The following is a 26,481-nucleotide window of genomic DNA, read 5'->3' as shown; positions in this document are numbered from 1 at the left end:
GGAACCATTTTTTGAGAAAAAACTGTTACAGGAAAAGTGGGAATAAAAACATTACATTATTAAAAAATGAAAAAAATTGATTGTAGTTAGTATTATTCACAGAGGAGAATTCAGACTTTTATAAACTACATTATTAGATCCTTCATCTGGTCCTAGGGATATAATTAATATCTAAATAAAATATCAGCAATCTCCCTTTTTGTATTCCAGTTATTGATAGCCATATAGCACTCATAAATATATACTTCTGTTCCTTATTATCTCCATTTCTATTTATTAGGTGTCTCTCTTCCAAATTAGGAATATATAAAGCTAAGGAATGTTTTTAACATACCTGTGGAAATACCTGGATTCATATATAAGTCTGATGGTAAGTTGGAAATAATAGTCCATATTAAGGAATTGTTCTCATTTTACAACTAAGGCCTCCCTGAAGCTCAGTGAGCTTACTACACATTCCTAAAGAGGATTCCTTTCCAACTAACTGCATTTTGCATTTAAACAAAGAATACATTAGAATCTCCCTAGCACTCTTTAGGTGCTTAATCCCACTGTTCTATGTTCATATTAATTCTTTAAAACTTTTCATTTATAACAAAAATTAAAGTGTAACTTTCTAAGTTATGCTACAAATTCTAAATGCTACAATAAAAATTCTCAAGATTGTATGTTGGAACAGCCAAAAGTAGCAAGAAAATTTCTGGTTATGAAGTAAAATGAAGCTTAGTTTCATGTCCAAAATGGGTGGGATAATCATACTAAAAATCTCTTTTCTTCTAATTGATGAGTTGATAATAAATGTCAGTGGTCCCCAGTACACACGAAGCTCAATGACATTGTACCTAATCATAAGATACTCAAGATGAAAGGGATTGACTTATGTTTCATCCATATTTGGCTTTTATTCATTACCTAAATTGAAAATGCTCATATCAAGAAAGTGAAAAGGAAATTATCACTTTTGCTCTTCATAAACCATTTTTTTAATCATAGAGAAGTTTGAAATTTTTATTTAGTATGGGGTCTGAGAACCATCATCTTCTAGATTCTTTCTGTCACCACATTTAATAGTTTCTCATTCTACTATCACTACTTCAGGGCCTTCCTGGCACAAAATCATGTGCTAAGGGCTATGACCAGATTCCACCAGAGAAAAGGGCTAAAGATTCCCTTTTATGTCACAAAGAGTGGCTATAAAACAAAAGCATCCATGTAATAACTGGAGATGAGACCATTTGACAGAAATCTCAAATGCAAAAAAATCCAACAGATAGTTTATGGAAAACAATACTTCCTCTGGTGGAAGATATCAGGGTAAAGAAAATATTTGATATATTTAATATATATCATAAAAGAGGATTTAAAATAATAATTAAAATGTACATAATTATAAACTTTGCATGATCTAGACCCAGATTAAGGTTTGTTACCTATTTCTTTCCCTGGATATAAGATTCTGCCCTCACTAATTATCTCTTCATAATTAACAGTCATTCTCCACTGGGATCTGAGTTGAACTTTCCAAAGCACAGTTCTTATCATAATAATTATCTAGGCTCAAATCAGTGATGGTTGTCTCATCCAACAGATGGCTAAACTGTCACATGCAGCTTCTGGAGTTTAAAAAGTCGTATTTTAATTGGAACTTAGGATGTGATTGCTGTTGGCACAATATAAATGTGTCTTTCTTTACAGATGCAGTGAAACTTGTCACCACACCAACATGCTATTCGTTTTTTTTTGTTGTTGTTGTTGTTTTGTTTTTGTTTTTTTGGTCTGAAAACTATAAATTAAATGAATTTAGGGTTCTCTGAACTTGGTCTATACAAAGATGCTGCAGGATTTTTACAAGTATAAAAAAGTTTTAAAAGAAAGAAAGGGATGGAAAAATGCCCCCTGCATTCAGTACCCCTTTTCATAAAAAAAAGAAAAAAAAGAGATTATTCCTTACTCTTTTTACTTTATAAAATACATAACTAAGAATTTTGCAATGAATGATAGGCATACACCATCTCCCCCCAAATGATGTACCTATGCCTAAAGACATAATTACACAGGCTGTGTGGAAAGTTTTAGCTTGTAAAGGATCCCTTTTATTAACCAGGTAGCTTCATTCATAGACAGTAGTAGAATAGACAGGTTAGTAAAGAAGCGAGAGGAACCTGGATATTACTCTATAATCAGCCTTTTACCACGTATGTGACAGTGTTTGTGATTTAATCTCCCTGAGCCCAAGTCATTCAGCAAGGTATCATTACTTTTACTTATATAAATGACAAAACTTGGGTTGAGTGAGCAATAATGAATAGGAAAAATAATGTTACATCATAGAGGATTCCAGGAAGCAATATACACAAAGTCACTACTACCTTCATTTATTTATTCAACAAATATATTTGGTAAGCACTATCCATGTGTCAGGAATTGTGCCAAGTATAGGGAGATAAATAGCAACAGTCTCTACCAACAGAGCTGTCTTTACAAGTGAGTGCAATGCCCAGCACAGAGGGTTTAATACCCTTGCAATAAGGAATATTAATTATTGATTTACAACTTTTTATAAGCAATGCTGAATCCTAATATATAAACTCAAGTAATTTTCAAAAACTGGGAGTTAACTCAGTTGGCAAAAATATGCCAAATACTTAGTCTTTTTCCTAATTTATATAAATATTTACATAGTTTTACTGCAGAAATGCTAAGGTAATTTGTATATGAGATGTTTTCCCAGACCCCATTCTGAGTGAAATAAACAGAATATGTACTCTATTATGTCCTAAAATCTGAAAATTTCTGAGTTCTGAACCACAGATAATCCAAAATTTCAAATAAGGGTTGTGGAGGTGTCTAAAAGAATGAAGCATCCTTAATCTATCCTGAATGGTTTTGACGGAAATGATAAGCAGTGCACCTCACTGTCCTGACTTGGCCTCCTAAGCAATTAAGGGAACTCACCTCTTTGTTCCCAGAGACTGACCCAAGAGGTCAACATTTGATCTAAATAGGACCATTCAATGTCCTTTCACCAGAGCTGAGACAAGGAGTAGGAGGATTGTTCTTAGATTGTGAGCTTTAAAACAGAGGCTAAGAACTGCTGATGGCAACACTTCCCACAGGTCAGAAGGACCTCAGAGAGGTAAATCAATACATGATACAAACAGTAAAGAAATGAGAAAGCAGAAAAACCCTGACCTTTATGCCTATGGAGAGAGCTATGGGTGAATCCTTGGACTGCCAGTTTCTAGAGAAAATTCCCTTGACTAATTTAAAAGGAGTTTGAAAGTGTGTTTTTAACAAAAGTGGAATATAAGCTAATTAATCTTCATCCAGGCTTTGATTATAAGTACTTCACTTATGAATTAGTGGTCTATGCCTTGTCATTATTTTTTAATATTATTGTCCACGAATAATGATCTTTTACAAAACCTGAGAAATCAATAACTCTTATGGTTGATTGACACTTAGAAGCACAGTTTGGCTAATATCATATAACAATACCTCTGATCAAGGTATGAAACAACTCTATGAAAAAATCAAATGATTTCATTTTTACTTATTACTTATTTATTTCTTGTGCTGGGAATGAGACCCAGGACCTTGCATACGCTGAGTGATCTACTCCTGAGCTATATCGGTAGCTCCTTCATCCTTTCTTTTATTTATTTATTTTTGTTGTTGTTCTTTTTAGATGTACATGAGAATAGAGTATATTTTAACATATTTATACAAACATGGATTACATTTTATTCTAATTAGGATCCCAGTCTTGTGGTTGTACATGATGTGGGGATTCACTGTCGTGTATTTATATACATAACTCAGGAAAGTTATGTCAGAATCATTCCACTGTCTTTCCTATTTTCTTTCCCCCTTCTCTTCCTTTCAGGCTTTCATTTTTAACAAAGTCATCTGTAATTAGAATATCCACTAGGAAATATCACCCAATTCCAAAAAACATGTGATTAATCATATTGTCATATGATTAATGGTAGAACATGGTATTTGTTACCTTAACAGTTTATTTGTGAAACTAAGACTATTCTATCCTCAACTACATCTATTCCAATTCTATACATGAAATTACAATCATTACTCATACACTAATCACCAAAAATTTAAAAATATTTAAAAACCAGTGCTTTGAGAGTTAAAAGGAAAGCTGTAATCAAAAGTTATATAGCCGTCTTCTTTTGGGAGAAAATCCTCTCTCAAGTTTTAAAATGTTACGTTAGATTTTAAGTTAGCAGTAACTTTTAAAACTGAAATACCAATTGCAAGGTACTGTAAAACATATAATGCACAATAAAACATAGCTTATCTTCCAACCAATTTTCATCCCAAAGTAGAACATTAGTAAATATCTATCCATGCACTCAGTCTTTCATTCAACAATTTTAATTCAGTTGTATTGAACATGAATTGAGCAGCTTTCATGAGCAATCATTTGCATTGTGTAAGACACTGTGGGTGATACAGAGACAAACAAGTTAAAAAGCATAGTACTCAGGGAACGTAACTTAGGTAGCTAAGGCTTGTATAGAGATAACAGGAATATAAGACAGGATAAATAAAACTACAAATGTAGCACAAAGTACAGTTTGCACACAGAAAAAAGAGAGATTTAAGGTAGCTTTTAATTGGAAGTGCAGTATAAATAGATAAAGACATATTTGATTCCGTTTGACAGATTGAGATAGCCAGAATTTCCCAATAAAGGGAAATATGGAATTCCATGTCCTATTAGATTCTATTTTATCATATTCTTCATATACACAAGGTAAGAAATTTTACATCTGCCATTTCAAGTGCTGTTGGTTTTCATCTTCAAGGGTGATTGTCTCCACCCTTCTCCACAAGGACATTGAAGATCAGGAATACCAGTTGACAATTTGATAAAGCACAGATAAACACTGAGATAGGCTAACTAAAAAATCAGGGTGTTTTTCTTCCATTTGCTCAACAAGATTGCTAATTTCTGTTGTTTCCTTCTGGGTTCAATTTCCTTCTTCTTAGAGTATATTTTCATTTGTCCAGCTTCAGACTGTGAGTGGAACATTTGTCTCCTCCTTGCTCAGAACATACAGTTTAGCTCAGCATTCTAACTTGAAAGTGGATTTCCTAAAGATTTAAAGACTTTCTTCTTCAAGAAGGTATTCTGACATCTATTATGAGGACAGGAAATTGTTTAGTTTCACAGTTTTTCTGTTTCAGGTAACCTGATGTTTCTTCCTGGTATATTTAAGAATTCCTCTGCTCTGCTGAAATTTTACAAAGACATTTCTTGGCATGGATTTGTCTTACTCATGGTGTTGAATCCTGGTCTTTTTCTCTGTCCTTAGGATTCATGGTCAAATCAATTCTGAAAATTCTTCATCATCGTCTTTTCCAATGTTACCTTCTTCTTGTTCTCATTCCTCCTCTGGAATGCCTATTAGATCTCTTTATCTTTATATTATTCTCCATCTTAAATTCTTTTATCCTTCTCTTTTACCTTCCTGTGGGTAATTTCCATACTTCTGTGTTCCAGTCTATTGTCTCTTTGCTGAATCTTCCATTGTATTTAGCCCATCTAGTAAGGTTTTAGTTTCAGTGCTTATAACACTTGCCAGTCTGACTTTTAGAAGATGGAGTTGGAGGTTTCTCAACTCTCCTTTAATGGAGGAGCAGCCTTTCCAGGGTCCCAGCTTTATATAAAGTTCTCAGTTTATGCTCTTCGCTAGTCACAAGCTAAAATCCCTGTATTCTGAAATTAGGTAGCTATTCAGCCCCTATTTCTATTTGTAGACACAAACAGAATTTACCTTTTCTATCTTTCATGTTTGCTACTCAATTCCAACTAAGGATTTAAAAACTCTGGTTATAAGTTACCAGGAGATTCTTTTGCTTTCTTTCAAGCTTAGTTAGGTATTTAAAAAAAAAATTGTATATTTTAGGGCTAGGGATGTTGCTCAGTGATAGAGCACTGGCCTAGCATGCATGAGGCTCTGGGTCCAATCCTAGTACTGCAAAAATAAAAACAAAAACAAAACAAAGAAAGAAAAAGAAAATTGTTATATTTTTACTCAGGAATTGTTTGTGTGCATAGTGGGAAGCTAGATGGGGTATGTGCATGTGGGATGGGGGAAGATATTCCATGAGGTTCAGGTGAATATCTTACTAAAATTGAAAGACTCCATGATGAGTAACTCTGACAATTATATTGGCTATATTCTTTACAATTTAGTTGTTCTTTAGTTTCATACAGTTAGTAAATAATGAATAAAGGGTACTAAGAGAAAATCTGTGGACCAAAAGAAAACATACTAAGAGAAGGAACACAAATACTTTGTAATAAACTAAGATACGAATAAAGTAATTTACATATTAGAAAAAAGGTGACATATTTTATGTTAAATATTTTATACACATCATTAAACATAATAACCCAATAGCCCTTTCCTTTAGAAAAATCGAGACTCAGAAACATTCCATAACTTGTACAGCAACTGAACTAAGCCAGGAATTGAACTTAAGTCTCCCAGTTTCAAAAGGTCATAATGTAAAATATTACAAAGGAAGAATCTGTTTTTGCAATGAGAATTTCCACACTACTGAAGCCAGAACAGAGGGCAATTACTCCAGGAGCAAAACCAGGTTTATCCTAAAGACAATGATATTGAGGCATCAGGGTCCCTCAATTAGATGGGTCTCCTGAGTGCTGGAGTTCCTGGAGGCTGTCAGCATTCTAGGGAAGAAGGAGAAGTTCATATAAACTGAGGGAGCCCACCTATGTGTATTTGAGATTGTCTAAAAAATGTCCAAAGAAAAGGATTTGAATCTTCAACACTTCCGTGATTATAGAATATCTTTGTGTGGTATGTTTCCTAACTTTGAATACTCATCCATTTTTTTTTCTAGCTATTTCTTGGCTTGTAATTTTGTATTTTCTGTTTTAAGAAGGCCCCAAGTTGTACAATCCTCAGGATTCACAAATTCTAGTTAGACTCTGCTTAGGTGTGTATGGAGGGAGAGTAAGATGGAGGTAGACAGTTGAGTTCAAAAGATTATATAAGAACACGAGGGACAAAGGGTTAAAACTAAAAAGACAGCTGATAAAATTGGGAGTTATAGGATTTATTTGGAAAATTAAGTGAAGAAAGAATAAGTAAAATTCAGTGAGTGGTGGGATCTCGTTCTCAGTTTATAACCAGTGGCAACAGTGGTGCTATTAACAGGAATAAGCAAGTCAGAGCGGTGTGCTGGTAGTTTAGTAGATGAAGAAGAACCTCAGTGGAGAGAACAGAGTAATAGAGAACAGTCTGTGCTGGTTTAGCACCTGGCTGGCATTTGGAATGAAATACCACAGCTCTGTAGCTAGATGTCTGGTGTTCTAAGGTAAGCACAGGACACTGTGCATAGTCGGTAGATGTTTGCAACTTGGGTGGTAGGCCAAGCACAGAATCATAGGAACTTCCCCAAAGAAAAGAAAGACAAATGAGGACCAAAAGGAACAAGAGTATCACACAAATGGAAGTGATAGAGTTGAGGACGTAGTGCATAGATTTGGTAGTCATGAGATTTTTTTATTATTTATTTTTTAATTATAGGTGGATACAATATCTTTATTTTATTTTTTAAGGTGCTGCTGAGGATTGAACCCAGTGCCACATGCATGCTAGGCGAGCACTCTACCTCTGAGCTACACCCCCAGCCCCAGTCATGAGGTCTTGATAAGAACTGGGTCAATTAGTGAGAACCAGAACCTGAATGTGACAGATTAACAGGAATTTGGTGGTCACAGAAGTGATCCATGAGGCGCTCCTTTGAGAAACCTGACAAAGAATGAGACACTCAGGTTGTAGGAGTAAAAGATCAAATGTTTTCTTGAAATGGAGGGGACATTTTCTCAGGAAGAAGAGAAGACCAGACCAGGACACATCCTCTGTAAAGAATTGAGAAATTCAGATGATTCTCAAAGTTTTTATATGGCTCTTCAAGTGACAACTATAGCTAAGGTATATCGATGGTGACAATGACTGAGATGAAATAAGAGATTCAGATCATTGAAGATAGGAAAGAGCTATAAGAATCAGAACATTATACGTCAAAATTATTCAGGAGGGCATTATAGAATGTAATTAAAGAGACATATTATGAATAAAGTGCTTAAGGGATGTAAAGGTATCTGGGGGATGGGAGCTGACAACTATAAAAGAGAGTGCAAGAATTGATACAAATAGCAGGTGGGGAATTCAAATAAAATGTGTTTGCTAATTAGCATCAATTAAGTTAATTGGTCACAAAGAGAAAAACCTGCGTAGTGTGGTCATGTTATGTGAAGAATACGGTGGCTAATGATAGCTACACACATATTAGAAAGTTTCTGTCAAAATCTTCTATGAAGGGCTGGGAATACTTCTGATAAAATTTTCAGTTTAAAGAAGCACTGTAATTCATTTTTATAATAGCTTTGTCTCCTAAAAGATGCATTGCAATTGTCATCATGGCTTTTGCAATGCTTATAGAATCAGGAAGGCTGTGTATTAAAAACAAGATCTGATTTCTCTACTTTGAGCTCCATTAGATAGGTAGAAACAAATGATATGAGAAGTCAAATCCCCGGGGTGGGAGAAATAGTGTGTGTGTGTGTGTGTGTGTGTGTGTGTATATATATATACACACACACACACACACATACATACATATATATATACACACACACATACATACTATCTCTTTAACATGAAAGCAATGTTTCAAATGTTTCTAGAATTATATCATTTTGTTAGTTTTTCAAAATTCATATCTCACCTTTTTCTCTAAAGTAGGTATCAGATCCACCAAGGAAATAAGCAAACAAATATCCACAGAAAGACAAACAGGGGCATAGGAAAGAGTTTGCTTTTGAACTTCCTGGCAGTGAGCCACAGAATTGGAGATATTAAGTTGTACACTGCTGATGATAGTAAGAAGAGATGAAAGCACTACCCTATTTCCTCATGGAAATAAAGTACTACTCTATTTCCTCTTGAGAATTTTTTTTTAACTGCACTGAATTCTAAAGAAGTTTCCAAAATGAGATCTTTCACAGTGGATATTTAATAGTTTAATAGACAATATCCTTGACAAAATTTTATAAAATGTTTCATGAGTTTTTCTGCAAATAAAAAGGTCAATCACATAATAATAAAAACTGGGTAATTTCTCAGGAAGCTGAGGTTTTTGCATTCAAATATCTAGGTTACTTGGTCCAACTGGGTAGAATGGCAAAATTTGGGATATAAGAGGAAAAATGGACTGAAAATCTCTCATACTATATCTCCCCTAAATATTTCTCAGTGTTACAGAAATACAAGTATACAAGTAAACATATGTAGCAGTGTCTCTGTTCAAATTTAGGAAACAAATGAGAGAAATTGTATCACATAACACAGAGGATCCTCAGTAGGGTCCAACCCTACCTTCTTCATAGAGGTTTGTTTTTACCATGTTTTCTATTATAGCTGCTATTGAATTGAAGATCAAAGCACTTTGGAGAAAGATATTTCTGATTTGAAATAATCAACAATTATTCTTCAGAGAAGTAGCTGAAATAATTTGAGAGTGAAAGCCACACAATAGAATCAATAACAATCTGATACACAGTATTTATTTAAAGTTTAATTTAATGGCTACTTAACTCATTGGGTTCCTACACTCCACTGAGAACCCTGAGAGTACTCTGAATCAAACTTATTAAATTTATTTTTCACTAAGCATGCCCTTCTGCACCCAACACTGAAGACTGTATGATGAGACTGGTAATAGTAAATAGGTGAAAATGTACAGAAAAGAATCATAATATAGTTATTCCACTTCATGCATTATAGAGACTATTTTGAGCATGACATAGAAAGTTTTGGGGCTTAAGCAATTGAAACCTGTGAGGTTTTCATAATCCCAGTGAAATAAAAATGAATAAATGCATATTCCAATGTTTATATGAATTCAGTGAAGCCAATTAAAAGTATTTGTGTTGGCATGTAAATTCATTAGGGATAATGTAGAATAATTAAATATAAATAGATTTTTGTTGTAACAATGCCGAAAAGCAAAGTCAATGCTGAGATTCTCAAGTATATTACTGACAGGTTGTGATGATAAACCACTTCCATGAAAATTTGGTTTTGAATTTCTTAAAGTCAGGAAACATAATCTAATATTTCTGTGTTGCCCTCTGTTTAGTCTTCTGTCCTTAGAGATCTAAGTAACTGGAAGAGCTAAGCTTGTTGGCTGCCATTTTTTTCTTTTTATCAACTCATAATTCTCTCCTAAATAAGCCTACACTTTACAATCACATTTTAGAGATATACAAAAGACTCCGTTGCCTTGTTACATATTTCAGAATAATATGCATTTAAAAATAATCACATACTTTACATAAGGAAATATTGTTGTTTAATGTTGTTTCAATTATTTTAAATGACAGTCCTGATTGTTACCTTATATTATACTTAAAATTTATGGGAATGCTGGGCATGGTGGCACATACCCTAATCCCAGCTACTGGTGAGGATGAGGCAAAAGGATTGCAAGTTCAAGATCAGCCTGGGTAACTTAGTGAGACCCTGTTTCAAAATAAACAATAAACAGACAGGGGAAGTAGCTCAGTTGTACAGCATCTCTAGGTTTATTTTGAGCACTCCCAAAATAAATAGATAAAATAAAAATTATGGGCACAAAATTATTTCATGTGAAATATTTAGTTTTAATTGCTACCTTCACTAGCCATGCCTTTTCCTATCTGTTTTGGATAAGGATGGGTACTCAAAATGACACAAAATCCTACCCACACTCTGTGACAATGAAACAATACATAAAACATTAAAATTTTGACCTGTGTTTCTGTGATCTTTATATGTGTCTCCCAAAGGCACACATTTTGAAGTTTTGATCTTTTGGTTACATAAAACCTTGCATTACTACTTAATCATCTCATTTCACAAAACTGTCACCTCAACACATCATGATGATCAGAAAGCATGCTATGCTTTCCTAAATAATTAGTCAGACATACATTTTTCCTTATTACTTTCTGTAATTCTATGTACATATACACGTACTAAGTGAACAAACGAATGAATGAACATTATTAGAAGTCAAATACTCTATTGTTTCTTTACAGAATATTTACATCAAGATTAGTCTGTAAAACTTTTTGACTTTGTATGAGTCTCAACTTTTTGTCCTTCTCTATGCAGAGCACAAGATTTATACCAAATAGATGTCCATGTTAAAGTACAATGAATAAAAATGGCAATTAATTTTAAAAAATGGTTAAATGTATGAAATATACCAGAAAGAACTTTCAGGATTCTGCATGGTGGTGATTTCTTTCTCTTATAGAATGATTAATATAAAAAAATTATACATAAAAACAAGGTAAATTTTACCAAAGAAAAGAATATCTAAATAACATTAAAAGATTAAAAAAAACAGTAGTGATGCCAGATGCTTGTAAAAATAAAAATCATGATGTACATTATTATCTTTTTTATTATTGAAAGAAGTTATTGTGTACACCACATTGTACTCTGAGATATACTTAGTTTCCATTGAAATTGTATGTCAGTGGCCTTGACCCTGATTGTCAATGCCTGGCTTCTGAGTTCAAACACTTGCTCATATGTCCTTTTCATCTATTATTTGTCTCCTATTGTGTAGCTCACAATAATAATTAGTTCCATATTGGAGGTAATAGTTTTATTTTGATCAAGCAATCTCTCATTCTTTTATGCCATACCAAATCTATTGTGAAATTTTAGTTTGCTAACTTATGCTATTTTTATTTAAAAATGAATTTATCCACTGTAACCTTCCACTCCAATGTGGGTTATACTGAGAAGTAAGGAAATATTCCATTGGAGTATTCTGCAACTCTATAATAAAAATAGCTGGGGAAGCTTTCTCAGATGCTGAAATTAAATAATATTTGATCATATTTTCAGGATTAAGATTTATTGAATGCTTCATATATGCCAAAAATGACTTGAAGAAGGGAGACAACTTATATAATTTCTCACAACTCTACAAATTAGAAATTAATGTGCTCTTCAGAGGAGGAACCCAGCCACAGACAGTTAAAATAACTTGCCCAGGGCATCCTGCTAGAAAGTGGTGGATTCTGAATCCAAAACCAGGCTCTCAGGCAACATAACCGGTGCTCCTGCTTCTGACCACTTGGAATATGTCCTCCTATTTAAATAATAGTAACCTTTCCTTTAAAAAAATAACAAGGATGATTTTATAAACCAATGTAGAAAAAATGATAATGGACAGTGGATTTGTCATTCATTTCACAAGATTTTTACATCTGCAAAATTCTCACATATGGCACTCTCAAAAACCTCGATTATCTATACTAACTCCTACCCTATTACACCTAAATTAAAAGCACAGATCACAAACATTAATAGTTTAGGCCTGTATGGAGCTGTCTCAGCTAAGAGTAGAAAAAAGGATGTTTCCAAATAATTCTATTACATTCCTGTTCACACATATACAAAAAAAAAAAGTTTTAAAAAACGAAGAAAGCATACAATGCACAAGTATGTGCTATTTCTAGGTGTAACCATGAGAGCAAGGTAACATAGACTAAAGTTTTTGGGGAAAAAAAAAACCTACTGTTTTCTAATTTGCATCCCCTCAAGTAATCTAATACCAGCCTAACATCATCCATCTATAAAGCCCAGCTCAATTCAAAAGCTAACAGTATCATTCAAAAGTATGGAAATAAACATCCCCAGCACAAGAAAGACTAATTTTGCGTCTGAGCATTTTCATTCCCTGATCTTGATTTTTCAAGGTTTGCTATTTGTTAACTGGTGGTACGAATATGACATTGTTTAGATGGATCCATCCATTTCCTTTTGTTCCAGAGAAAACCATGCTCGTGGGCCATGTGAAACCACACCTCCTGTTTCAGTTCAAGCCTTGTTTACCCTCCTGCCCACTTCAGCAGTGACAGGAAGGGAGCCACCCCAAAGGAGATGCTGGTTCTCTCTGGGGTTTTCCTTGTATCACCCTCATTTTTTTTCTGTGACATGGTACCATGCGGTCCTGTGAGCCCTGGTCTCATAAGACATGCCTTTTTAAATAAACAAAGGGAATAAAATAGTTCAGGAAGATGAAAAGGAGAAGGGGGGAAAAAAACAAACAAGTGAACAGAAACCCCTTTGACCTGACATTATGGAGAAAAAAAAAAAAGACACTAAGATGATAAAAAAAATAGTGTCATGGTTTACATGTGGGATTTGGATGGAATCTAGGGCTGTGTTTTAATTCAGAACTCACCATCTCAAAACCACTTCTTTTCATCCGCCTGCAGGACTTGAGGTAAGTACGTATACGTTTTCTGGCACGCTCTTGGTACTCAGGGAATTGTCGCCTGCATGAGTCAATGATAGCCTGGATCTTTTCTTTGGGCTGCTTAGAGATTGGGACCATTCGGTCCAAGTTTTCATCTACAAACAGCCTGACAAACATCTGTTGGCAAGAGGGAGACAGAGGAGAAGGGTTTGGAGGGCTGCTCTCTTCTGTTCCTAGCTTCCTGTCTTGATTACCGATAGGAAAATATTCTTTTCTGGTTTATGCACTGGAGAACTTTGCAATGGAAAGCCAGAAATTTTAAGCAAACACTCTTTAAAAGATTTTTTTTCTAAATGGTTGGAAATTTTAAAAACCGAAAGAGAGAAAGAGAGAAAGGCAGACAGACAGACAGACAGAAAAGAATAGACTATTATGTAGGAAAAAAAATCAGGAAATAACAGTAGACTGTGACAGTTGAGCACCCCATTAAATTCTCTATTAACAATAAATACGACTGTTCCTAAGCTGCACAGTAGACTAATCTCTGAAAACAAACAATTGACTCTTGTCATGCATAATTAGATAAACTAGGAAAGGAAAAGAGGTCACAGGACGGACAGGCGTACTCAGCCAAGGACGAAGCAGGGGTCCCCCTTCGTCCACTGGGTAAACATGCATACTCACACAACACAATTCCAGTTTTTCAGCTCACATTTGGCTTTAAAAATTCTAAACAAAACACAGCAATTCTGGTGTCTGGTTGGCAAAGAGTGTTTCCTGTACTTTTTAAAATCCTTCTGCAAATTAAACAAACATGTCTCTAAAATATCCACATTGACCAACAGGCAACACCACGAAAGTGAAATGGGAAAAAAAAAAAAAAATCAAACCACACTGGGAGCGTGGCAGGACTCACATTAAAAGCTTTCAGCCGTTCTGCTTCGACACCATCCGTCTCGTTAACTTTCTCAGAATCATCATGGTCATCGTGGTCGTCTTCATCCTCTTCCCCCCTGTTGAGTGACAGGTCCTCGGCGCCTCGGTCTACACTCTCATTTTTGCCAGACTCATAGCTTGAGTAACTATGGGCAGGAGACTGAAAAGAAAGGGTGACATTGCTGCTTTTAAATTCATTGAACACGATTGAACATTGAATTTTATGTTTTATTTTTAATTCCGCTGTGGCTCAAAAAAATCTTGTCTTGGTGTTGATAGCACCAGCACTGTGGCTATTTTAATTTAAATCACAATTAACTCAAGTGAAAGTAAAAATGCATTTTCCTCCTCTTGCCAGTCATGTTTTAAGGCTCAATAGCCACATGGAACATTTCAATCATCGCAGAAAGTTTTATTGAACTTTGCTCTTGAAGAGCAATTACTGTTTCCAATCAATATTTATATTCCCCCAAAGATGCAATCTGTAATTAATTTTACAGGAGAATCATTAAATCACATGTTATTCGAAGTAGATCTGGCCTCAGAGCATTGTCAGTCTAATTGTGTTAGTATTCTTTGAACAGATAGTGATATTAGAAAGACTAATTATAAGATGCTTTAAAAGCAGTCTATAAGTTTTCTGTGATTCTCAAAAGGGCATTTGATTTTGATTTAGAAAAAGAAAATCATTTTTCTTTCTAATTGTCTGTTAAATTTAGTCCTTCTGTATCCCAACACTATATCACATAACGAATTCAAAGCAAGATCAATTAAATAATAGCTCAGAAAATTCAATGTAAAAATCATTAAACATCTGAAATTTTAAAATATTTCAACATTTCTTTTTACATATAAATAGTTAATGGCTTTCATGGAAGTTTAATGATAAGATTTTATATGTGTTTCTATATATAAATGATACCATTTAATAGTACATAAACTGACTTTGATTGTTTTTTATTTGAGGATTACACATACTCAAGATACTTCCATATTTCCTTTTAGGACCTCTGAGTGAGTTTGGGAGAAGTGTCCTGGAAGTAAAGGGAGTCCAAGTGTATGGGTGTGGTAAGGAACTTAATTTAGCAGTGTACAGCATAACAATACACTATTTTATATTACCCCTTTGAGACCATGTTAATCAACAACTATCAAAACATATTGTAGGTACCTTTGATAAGATGCTGAACTAAGATGTGAGATAATTTAAAGAGAAGTATGATGAATTTATTTTTATTGATTGATGTAAAAATGTTTTATGAGATATTAAATAATGAAGAAATTGTGTGAGACACAGAAAAGAAATAAACGTAGGAGCAGGGTACATCTAGACTGTTGGCTCCCTTAATTTTCACAGCAACCCAGTGCAGAGATATCATCTTCTCAGTTCTACAGATAAGGAAATTGCTTCAGAAAGGCTGAATAAACTCTTCTCATTCAGATAATGATGAAACCACTATATGAATCTAGCTCTGCCTGAAGTCAAGAGTGGTGGAATAAGAAGTTTATACAAATTACACTTTTTTGGTAAGTGTGTGGGCATGTGTGTGTGTGTGTGTGTGTATGTGTGTGTGTATAATTGAAGGAAGATTACAAAATATTTACAGGTTAATGTACATGTTGATATGAAAACAAAATAATTTTAAGTGAATTCACCTTCAACTATTACTCCTCCTAAATAAATTAGACGCATTATTTCTATTTTCTTTTACAACAGTAGCCTGCAATTTTTTTAATTCTTAAATAAGAAGCATTATCATTTGCTGTAAAATTTCCACAGATCATATGATATAGTTAAATAATTTATTTTTACTGTACAGTGTTTTTTCAGTTAGAGAAAAGATACACTTATCAAACAGATAAAGAGGTTTCCTTTTATTTTTACCTTTTACATTTTTATTAGTGTTATAGTTATACATAATAGTGACTTCATTTGGACATATTCATAAATGAGTGTAATATAATTTACTCCATTCCAATCCCCAATACTTCCCCCCTTTTACTCTTCTCATTACTCCAACCTTCATCTTCCTCTTCCCTCCTGTTGAGCCTCTTCCTCTACTCTACTGTTTGAACAAGTTTTCTTTTTTCTTTCCTTTTTTTTCTTTGTTTTGGTACCAGGGATTGAACCCACAACATTTTACCACTAAGTCACATCCCCAGATAATTTTTAAAAATTTGCCACAGAGTGTCATTAAGTTGTTGAAGCTGGCTTTGAACTTGCGATTCTCCTGCCTCAGCCTCCCAAAATGTTGGGATTACAGGTGTGCATCACCACACCCAACTGAACAGGTTTTCTTAAAGAAATATCTATAGAAGTAAATAGTGAATAGTTTTTTTTTTCAATTTTGGGAATTAACATAATCTGGCATAAAACATGTTTTAATAATAAAATATATTTAAGAGAATAAACTCAATGAATGATAATAATGATAAACTTTGGACGTCTATTCTGTGCCAGGCATTATTCTAAGCCTTCTACATATATAATTTATTTCACTAACAATATACTGGCTAAAAAACTTCTCTAATGTCACACAGCTAGTAAATGAAATCAGGACTTAAACTCATGCAGTTTGACTCTAAATATATTATCTTAAACCTATTCTTTTCTTTGTCTAGACAATGACTGCTTATGAGGCTATTGTTAGAGTATTACTAGAAATCCATTCCTAAGATTCTGTGTTTCTTGACAAAAACTTGTAAAATAGAAGAACCTTTGGGATAAGATACGCTAAACCAATTCTATCATCTAAATGTTAACTATAAGTATGTTTTACAGATATTCATTAAATACATCCTGAGAAACTCTAAAAGAAGTTATGTATTTTGTATGGATTGGAGGCAATATTGCATCCAGATTTAACATCCACATAACTGAACATCATAGCAGAACTGGTATAAATATTTTTGTATATATATTATAAATGATTTTGAATTACATGGATGCTAATAATAATAATAATAATATGGTGTATATCATAGTAAACTTTATGTATCAACCTGACTGGATCACAGAGTGCCTGGATATTTGATTAAAGATTATATCTAGGTGTGTCTGTGTGGAGGTTTCTGAATAAGATTAGCATTTGAATTTGTGGACAGTAAAGCAGATTGACTTCCCCAATGTGAATGGATAACATCCAATCTTTTGAGTCAAGAATAGAGCAAAAGGCAGAAGAGGAAGTCAAAATTCATCCATTCTGCTTGCTTGAGCTGAGACACACCAAAATCTCTACATTATCACACCATTGGCTGCTCTAGTTGTAGGGTCTTGAGACTGAGACTAAACTATTCCATTGGCAGATCATGGGGCTTCTCAATCTTAATTACATCTCTCACTCTGTAAACTCCTACTCTTACTGGTTCTGACTAATACAATATATTGTCTAAAATATAAAGCATCTAATTAAAGACCAGAAAATTTAATTTACGGAGCTAGTCTCAGACACTGAGCAAAGCAGTAGAGAAATTAAGCAGGGTTCATCATTCGTGGCTAGTGATATAGAATTTCATGGGTTTCACAGTAAGGGTCCATGGGAGTTAAAAGGAACGAGAGGTTGAATTTCAAAACCAGAGTGGGTTGCAAGAGGGGAAAGAAAAATGTGCAAGAGGAAGCAAATGCCAATCGAGACGCTTTCACAGACATAGATCATAGCATCAGGGTGTCAAGACCAAGAGGCTTTGTTGTGATTTTGTTGTTGTTGTTGTTAGCCAAATATCTTTGCCTTCAGAAACAGCTTCTGCTAGACCAGATGAAGACTGTCCACCCTATGGTACAACTTTCCCTTTTCAAGGCATGTGTTTTAACTTTGTCTCTAGATGAAGAGAGCTTCTCTGAGACTGAGATCAAGCTGAATCCACAAAGATAAGTAGTACAAAAGAGTCCCAAGGACATCTTTGCACCCAGATACAACAGTTGCTAAAATTCAGCCCTTGACCCTGTAGCTGTGTGATATTATACATCTTCCATCTACTCGACCCCACTTTTATTTATTTACTTATTTATTTATTTTTGCTTAAATTGTAAGTTTCATTTACCTTTGGGTCTAGAGTGGGACAGAAATCAATCATTATAAGATCAGATTAACAATATATATTTCACACATGACAATGAAAATAAAAGGATGATAGCATTTCTATAAACAGCAATATCAAACCTCAAACTTATCAACAAAAGAAAGCCCTTATGAATGACCTCTACAATGAGAAATTTTAAGTAGGCAGTATTTTAAATGTCTCTGTGAAATACTAATTTATAAAACACACAGTATAAAGATCACACTAAAATATTACAACTGTATAATCAGAAGAGGCATAATAAAAATAGACACAGATCACTGACCTTAAAAATGAAGTCAAGTTTTACAAATCATCATATTTTTACAGCTCAAATCATTAACAAGGTGGAATAATCCAATAAAATATAAGGGATACATTTGGAAAGTTTGATAGCTTTTAAAATATAAATATATTAAGTATGCTTTTAAATGGCAATGGGCAATATTTGAAAAATGATGTAATACTCATCTGAATTCAAACATGGTGTCTAATTCATTTTTTTCTATATGCCAATGTAGTTGTCTGCTGTATACAAAACTACTTGGAACCAGGAAGGATTTATAGCCCTGGTGACTCAAGGTAAAGAAAGCCCAATTTGCAGATCTATGAATAATCAGGATATAAATCTGAAACATGTTCAATTTTTTTAACCACTATAATATAAACTGAAATTGAATTCTACTTTTCAAGTGGAATAACATTCTTTTCCTTTCTTATTGCTTAAGATCTACTCTTTAAAACAAATCAGATTAAACTCATTGTATACAAAAATTTCCAGTTTCTGCCAAGTAGTATGGCCCAAGACTGTAATCCCAGCAACTCTGGAGACTGCAGCAAGAGAATCATGAGTTAAAGTTCACAGCAAGGAGTTTGCCTTGGGTCTCAGATGAGACTTTGGATTAGAACTTTTGGGCAGTACTGAAACTGTTAAGACCATGGGACTCTTGCAGATAAACTAAATGCATTTGCATTGGGAGATGGGCATGAACTTCTGGGGGGCAGGGGTAGAATGTTGTGGTTTGGATAGGGAGTGTTCCCCAAAAGCTCTTTTGTTAATACAGGAGTATTCAGAGGTAAAATGATTGGATTGTGAGAGCCATAACGTGATTAATTCATTTCAGTTTGACTGGACTATGCGGTAACTGTAGGCAAGTAAGGCATGACTGCAGAAGATGGGTCACTGGTGGAATGCTCCTGGAAGGGTACATCATCCCTGCAGCCCCTTATGCCTTCCCTCCCTCTCTGCTTTACAGCCACCATGAGACGAACTGCTTTCCTCCGTCCTGTCCTTCAACTCTGATGCACCGCCTCACCTTGGGCCCGCACAATGGACTTAGCCGACCCTGGGCTAACCCTTTGTAACCATGAGTCAAAATAACTTCCTCCACTAAGTTGTTCTTGTCAGATTTTTTGGTCACAGTGATTAAAAGCTGACTAACACACTAGATTTACAAACGTATTTTCCTTCAAACTAATCTGAGGTGGATCAACACAGATCATTCTATCTTTTCCCTCACAATATCCAAAACACGTTCTCTATAGATCAGCATTCAAAACTGCTTGTAGTCTCCCTTTTTCTACAAAACTATTTTTTTAATGGAGAGATGTTAGTATTAAAGTGATATAAACTCATCAGTCCTCAAATAACCCAGCTAAAATATGACTATCATTTACCTCATAAACTGCTTTGCCTAAATCAGAACTTTAGATGATCATGACCGTGAAACTTGCATTTCAAGGACAATTATTTTCTTATTTCAGGTATAAATCTAAAAACTCCAAATGAGTCAAAAAAATTAAACAACCACAATTTAATGCAAGATACAGACCTACTTATCCTCCAAACACAGCTGTTGGTTTAAGGGGAGAAGGCTAGATGATTGTCTTATTTACATAATCCACTTGCTCCTCTTGTGTTAAAGTATGACTTTCCTTAGCAAGAACCTTTCTGAGAATACATTTGCACTTCTCTTTTCTTACATATTCCACTGTCATAGAACTGCCATCTCTGGACCTTAAAAATTTCCCCTTGGAACAAAGCTGAATCTGTTTGCTTTCACTGTAGTTGGAGCCTAGGACAGCTTAGACTGCAATACCATAGTGTTTAGTATGAGACTCAGTTGGGGATGGGGGGGTCTTTCCTATGTATAAAGCTAATGGAAATAAAGGAAGTACTTATTTACTCTTTATGCCTTACATAATAAATGAAAACATGAATTCAGTACCACACAGGCATGATTCAATAATATGCTTTGTGATAAGTTTGCCACAGCACTCATAGTAAGGTATTATGCAAGTTAGTTTCTATGTCCATCCTGAGAATTACTTAAGGGTGAGATGATTTAGCCACCAGACTTTTGTCTTTATGACATTGCACCATGCCAAACATGTCATATAAATAAATAATTTTTTGAATGAGTGACTCTATGCTTTGAAGTTGTACAGAAGCTAATTTGAGTTAATTTTTAAATATCAATTTTAAAAATTATCTTAGTTACTTTAAAAAATATCAGTTATTTAAGACAGAATTCACTTGCAATCCTAGCATCATTTAAAGACTCTGTATGCCTTCAGATATAACACAAAATAAAGCACACAGCACCACTCAAGAAGCTAGCTCACCCAAACAGAACAAAAGGAACTTCAGTCTGTAAACAGTGCCTCTCAACATGTACCTGATGGATTAGCTCCAGAGAACAAACTGAATCAGACACTATGGAGCTGAGCCCAGCAATCTGTGTTTTGATATGCCCTGCATAGACTTCTTTTTTTTTTAAAGAGAGAGAGAGAGAGAGAGAGAGAGAGAGAGAGAGAGAGAGAGAGAATTTTAATATTTATTTTTTAGATTTTGGCAGACACAACATCTTTGTTTGTATGTGGTGCTGAGGATCGAACCTGGGCCGCATGCATGCCAGGAGAGCGCGCTACTGCTTGAGCCACATCTCCAGCCCCCCTGCATAGACTTCTGATGCACAATGACATTTGAAAACCTTTCATCAGCAGATACCTTGCATTTGTTGGAAATACAATGGATAGAGGAATAAGTTAAATGACACCAGGTAGCACATAGGCAAATCCAAGCAAGATAGAAAACACTGTGCAGGACAATTGACCTTGATCTACAATAAGTTAGATGATCTAGGAAAAAATAAAAGACACATTAAAGAAAATTTAAGAGACATAGTAAAACAAAATGTGTAGGAATTTGATAATGATTCACATAAACTCAATTCAAAACAAGAAATTTTTGGAGAAAAGTGGTAATATTTTATCATGGCTATTAAATGGGGCTATTAGATAATAAGACAGTTATTATTAATTTTGTTAGCTATGATATTCTAACATTTAGATAAATATTTAGGCAAAAAGTCTGTATTTGTCAGAGATACAAGTTGAAGTATGAAGGCATGGGATGTCACAGATGCCTGGGATATACTTTAAAGTCCTCACTATAAAAAATGAAAAATGAACAAATGTAGAAAAATCTTAATTACTGTTGAATTTGGTTGGGGCATTAACTATTTTTGTATTGTTTTATTTATTTTAAAATAAAATTTATGTTTTCAAAGTAATACATTTGAGTTCATAAATTATATTTGGTTCCCTTCTCTTTTGAGTATTTTTGTCATGACTTTCATTCATTCCACAACATTTAAGAGGAAGTACCACTTCTTGCTCAGAGCATGTTCTAGGGTCATAGGATTGGATGGCTCAAATTTTGCTGAACCCTGAAAGTTATAAAATTTGGAGAGTGAATTCTTTTGAAGCACTAGATGCCAAAGTGAATATTCATCAGAAATGAGAAAAATCACAGCAAATGTCAAAATTTTAAAAGACTATCAATTCCACATATATCACAAAGTGAAAAAAATTATAATATTTTATAAATTCAATAATTTGCTGGCCCAACACTATAATACTTTTCTCTTTCCATCTTTCTTCATTGCATACTTTTTGTTTGTTTTTTCTTTGTGTGACAATAATTTTGTAATATACTCTATAGGGAGAATAGAAAAATGATTCAGTTTATCATGTCTGAGGAAATGTGTCTTTTATTGTTGAGAGTTTAGAAATGTTTTCTGTGCTCTTCAAATTCATCAAAATCATGCAGACTGTTAAATTGTCTTCAGTTTTGGGAAAGCTTTAATCAAGTTCCTTTCATTACAAAACTGTGACATTTTAGGACATCTCAAGTTTTCCTGAGCAGTGAACTAATGTCTTCATTAAAGTGCTTTTCATGAGTTCATGTTTTTTCATCAATATCAATATCTTCAGTCAAATCCAACATGCAACATAAGTCTTCTCCCAGCATGTTACTATATAGTGCATTTCTCTTCATTAATTGTCTTATTTCTTCCTCCTAAAGAACTACTAACTTCATGCGATCTGTAAGTTTTTGCAGTAAGTCACTTAGTGTCAGAATAATGTCCTTTGGCTTCACAGTTCACCTTTGTTAATCTTTTTCACATACCATTGATGTTTTTATTTTAATGTCCTCTCAATTCCTTATTAAATAAAGACAGCAAGATGATACTGGCCGCAGACGTTCCAAATCAGGTGTCTGTAATTTCTCACTAGTTTTTTTTTTTTTTTCCTCCCACAAGGTTCAAATTGCAGTTTCATGTCACATTCCATTGCATGAATGGCCCAGAGGATATCTCCCTCTGTCCTACTGCTTAACAACTGCCTGTGAATCTACAATTAATCATTTATATAACTATGGATGGTATTAGGTATCTAGTAATTTATTCACTATTTTGTATATGTTTTCCCATTTTTTTTCTGGAAAAAATAACAAAGTTTTATTGAAAGATACTATCAAAGAGCAAAATAAATGAAGAAATGCTTTGCTGATAAATAAGGGCTTCTATGAGGAAAAACGGTATTGATTTCTCTAAGTTCATCTGAGTGCAATGCCATTCTTCTCACAACACTAGTTTGTTTTTCATATGCATTAACAAGCTATCTCTAAATGTATGTGAAAGTGCTTTCCCATTTTTTTTTTAGATTCACTTAAGCAATTTTAAATAAGTTTATTTTGACATTTTTCAAGAGCTTGTCCAAAAAAAAGATCAAGTTTAATTACTTTGAATATTCCCATGAATTTTCTGTTTTTGAAAATCACTCTTTTCATCATAATCTAGAAAAGGAAATTCTTTCATTTAATAACTTTTAAATGAAAGTTACTTTTTTTGAGAGAGTGAGCTTCAGAAGGATTCTGAACATTTTTTTCAAGCCTGTTTTTTGATGTGTTGGTTGGCTACAGCAGAGGGCCTTTAATTTGGGCATGCATAATACTCACTCCCAAGGATTTGCTAAACACAAATTGTTGGGCCCATTTGGTAGGTCAGAAGCTGGGCCCATGAGTTTTGATTTCTAGTAAGAGCTCAAATGATGCAGATGCTGCTCATCTGGTAAACTCACTTGGAGTAGCTAGGACATTTGTATCTAATCTGCATGCCATCCAAATAACCATGGCCATTATGAGTTTGTGGAATAACCTTGACCTCTGGAGTTCTTAATATATTTAATCCATTCTAAAACTCCAAATATACAATGTTTATCTTGTTCAGAATATTAACAAGCAAAATTGTACATGACCACTAGTTTTCAAATAAACTGGCTAGCATCTCTTCTCGGTTTGTCAATTCTTCTTATTTTCCCATAAAGTGTTTGAAAATAACTTATTTTTGCATTAGTATTCTGTTGAATCTCTGTAAGTAATAGTCTGTCAAGATTATGAGGGAAAAACTCTTCATTTTTATTAAGCACTATTGAATGAAATTAATTCATCCTAAAAGGTCAGAGATATCATAATACTTATTAAAATAAAATGAAACTGCTGCTGACATTTGGATGTGCTTTGTGGACTAAATGTGTTTTTCTTCACTGTTCATTTTGTCTTCCCTTTGCTCTGTTCTTTTCTGTTTTAAAGGATCATGAATCCTGACATCATCCCTATCTAGTTTGCTATCATTTTCCTGACAATGGCCACTCCTTTATTTCAATTTTGTCCATCAGAATTTTACATTTTTAACAATGATGAATGTTTAACATATGTATTAGATTTTGAAGCTTGTGCCTGTCTTTTACTCTTTGTTTTTGGCTTCCTTTATATGTAAATTATAGGACGACTAATAATTCTAAAAGAAAAAAAATATGTTATATAAATTAATATACGATATAAATGTTAATAAATAAAATATAAATGTTCTTATGTAAACATATAACGTTAATAATATATATAAAATATATAATGTTAATTAAGGACTGTACACTTTTGAATGACATCTATGCTATTTGAACTGTATTATTAAAATAGCTTTATATCACATAACATAGTTATTGATAAACCTATTAAGAAGTTTTCTTACTAGGAAATTTAAATTTTTAAAGCCATGTCATATGTCAATGACAATTTTATATGCTGATATGGTTTGAATGTGAGGTGTCCCCCAAAAGCTCACATGTGAGAGAATGCAAGAAGTTTCAGAAAAGAAATGTCTGGGCCACAAGAACCTTAATCCAATCAGTGCATTAACCACCTGATGGGATTAATTGAGTGGTGCCTGAAGGCGGGTGGGGCATGGCTGGAGGGGTTGGGGCATAGGGGGCATGGGTTTGGGGTGTATATTTATATCTGGTGAGTGGAGTCTCTCTGTTTTCTGATCATCATGTGAACTGGTTCTTTCTGCCACACTCTTCTTCCTTGATGCTCTGACTCACCTCAAGCCCAGAGGAATGGGGTCGGCCTTCTATGGACTAAGACCTCAGACACAGTGAGCCCTCAAATAAGCTTTTTCTCCTCTAAAGTTGTTCTGATTGAGTCTTTTAGTCACAGCAGTGAAAAAGCTGACTAAAACATATGCCATTTCTTCTGGAACCGCCAGGCATCATATGGACAGGTTCTATGTTTGCCGCAATGTGCTAAGAGAAGTATAAGTGAGATGCATAAAATCTGACTTTGCATACAGTTTCTTTCATACCTGCTATAGGTTTGTGTCATGCAAATACAAGGAGTCAGATAAAGTCTAACATGACCTCCCTACCATAATGTGTTGCTTTGCAATAGGCCCAATCACTATAGGATCAAGTAACCATGAACTGAACCCTCTGAAATCATAAGCCGGAATAAACCTTTTCTCTTTCTAAGTTTATTATCTCAGGTATTTGTTACAGGAAATGAAAACTTACTAACACCATGAAAAGAAAATCTTTTTGTTTTACACATGCACTCATTGGAAGGATGTTCTACATTCTAAACTGTTGCTGAAAATACTTTAATCTTTGTGTCTCCTATCTCCATTTCTCACATACTTTGTTGCCAGGAATAACAACACATGTTCACTTTAGGAGCTGTGGTTGTGAACACCTTCATAATATGCTGCCAGGCACATTTGGGGTAGCAGTATTCCTGGAAGATCTTTCTATATTGGCATGGTGAGCAGTAACTCAAATGCACTAGGAAGTGATGATGAATCTCATCTTTTTTTCCCCATTGTTTTGTACAAAATGGTTTAAGTATAAAGGTTTTACAGTTTATCTTTTACAAATGGGATCATGATTAAATGAGAAGAAAACTGGACACTATTCAGAGCTATTATACCTGAAACTGATAACAACAATAAAATTTTGAATTGATTTCTATTTGTAGAAAAGAACAAACTTCAGTTTACTCATGAGAATTGCATTTTATAAAATCAGGAAGCACTTCCATTTTGGGGAGTGCAAGTAAGTGATATTGGGTGACCAAAGGGAAGATAAACAGGTGTAGGGACAGTCACTAATGCTCAGTTTTCATGTATTTCCACCAGGCAACTTCAATAATGCAATTTGGGAAACTGTTCTTGGCTCAGAAAATTATAAGTGTGATTCTCTGCCCCTCTCAAATATTACTTTATATAAATACTTTCTTTATGTTATAATCTTTCAGCCATCTAGAACTAAAATTCCTGAATACTACAAACATAAAACCCTTTGATGATAAAATTGATATTTAAACTGAAAAAAATTTTTAGTCCACAGATTAATTTATGATATATTACAAGTTCTAAAGATAGCATAAATATAAAAATAACTCCTGTAAGTCAACAAAAAAAACTTAAATAATTTGATTAATTTTTTGACTTGCGGGCTGTCAAGACTTGTGCCAAGTCT

At 34.1% G+C, this 26,481-nt stretch overlaps 1 protein-coding gene and 1 long non-coding RNA gene across 8 annotated transcripts in view; one reads left to right on the top strand and one right to left on the bottom strand.

Annotated features, from left to right (window-relative positions):
* Positions 1–26,481, bottom strand: part of Nol4 (nucleolar protein 4) — a 306,404-nt gene that overhangs the window by 68,018 nt on the left and 211,905 nt on the right. For 4 of the 7 annotated variants that reach the window (XM_071602645.1, XM_027935709.3, XM_027935711.2 and 1 more), the window contains one exon: positions 14,243–14,422. In XM_071602645.1, the coding sequence (XP_071458746.1) occupies positions 14,243–14,422 (180 nt within the window). Of the gene's footprint in view, positions 1–13,311; positions 13,504–14,242; positions 14,423–26,481 lie in introns of all 7 variants that reach the window. The other 3 variants (XM_071602644.1, XM_027935708.2, XM_027935713.2) reach the window with 1 other exon arrangement.
* On the top strand, positions 15,708–18,757 carry LOC139702187 (uncharacterized). The gene is made up of 3 exons (XR_011704765.1): positions 15,708–15,789; positions 17,045–17,160; positions 18,085–18,757. It is a non-coding gene; the product is annotated as an uncharacterized lncRNA (long non-coding RNA).

Source organism: Marmota flaviventris, chromosome 16, assembly GCF_047511675.1.
Source record: "Marmota flaviventris isolate mMarFla1 chromosome 16, mMarFla1.hap1, whole genome shotgun sequence".
Taxonomy (NCBI): Eukaryota; Metazoa; Chordata; class Mammalia; order Rodentia; family Sciuridae; genus Marmota; species Marmota flaviventris.
Note: the sequence above shows the minus strand (reverse complement) of the source record. Positions and strands in the feature narration are given on the sequence as shown.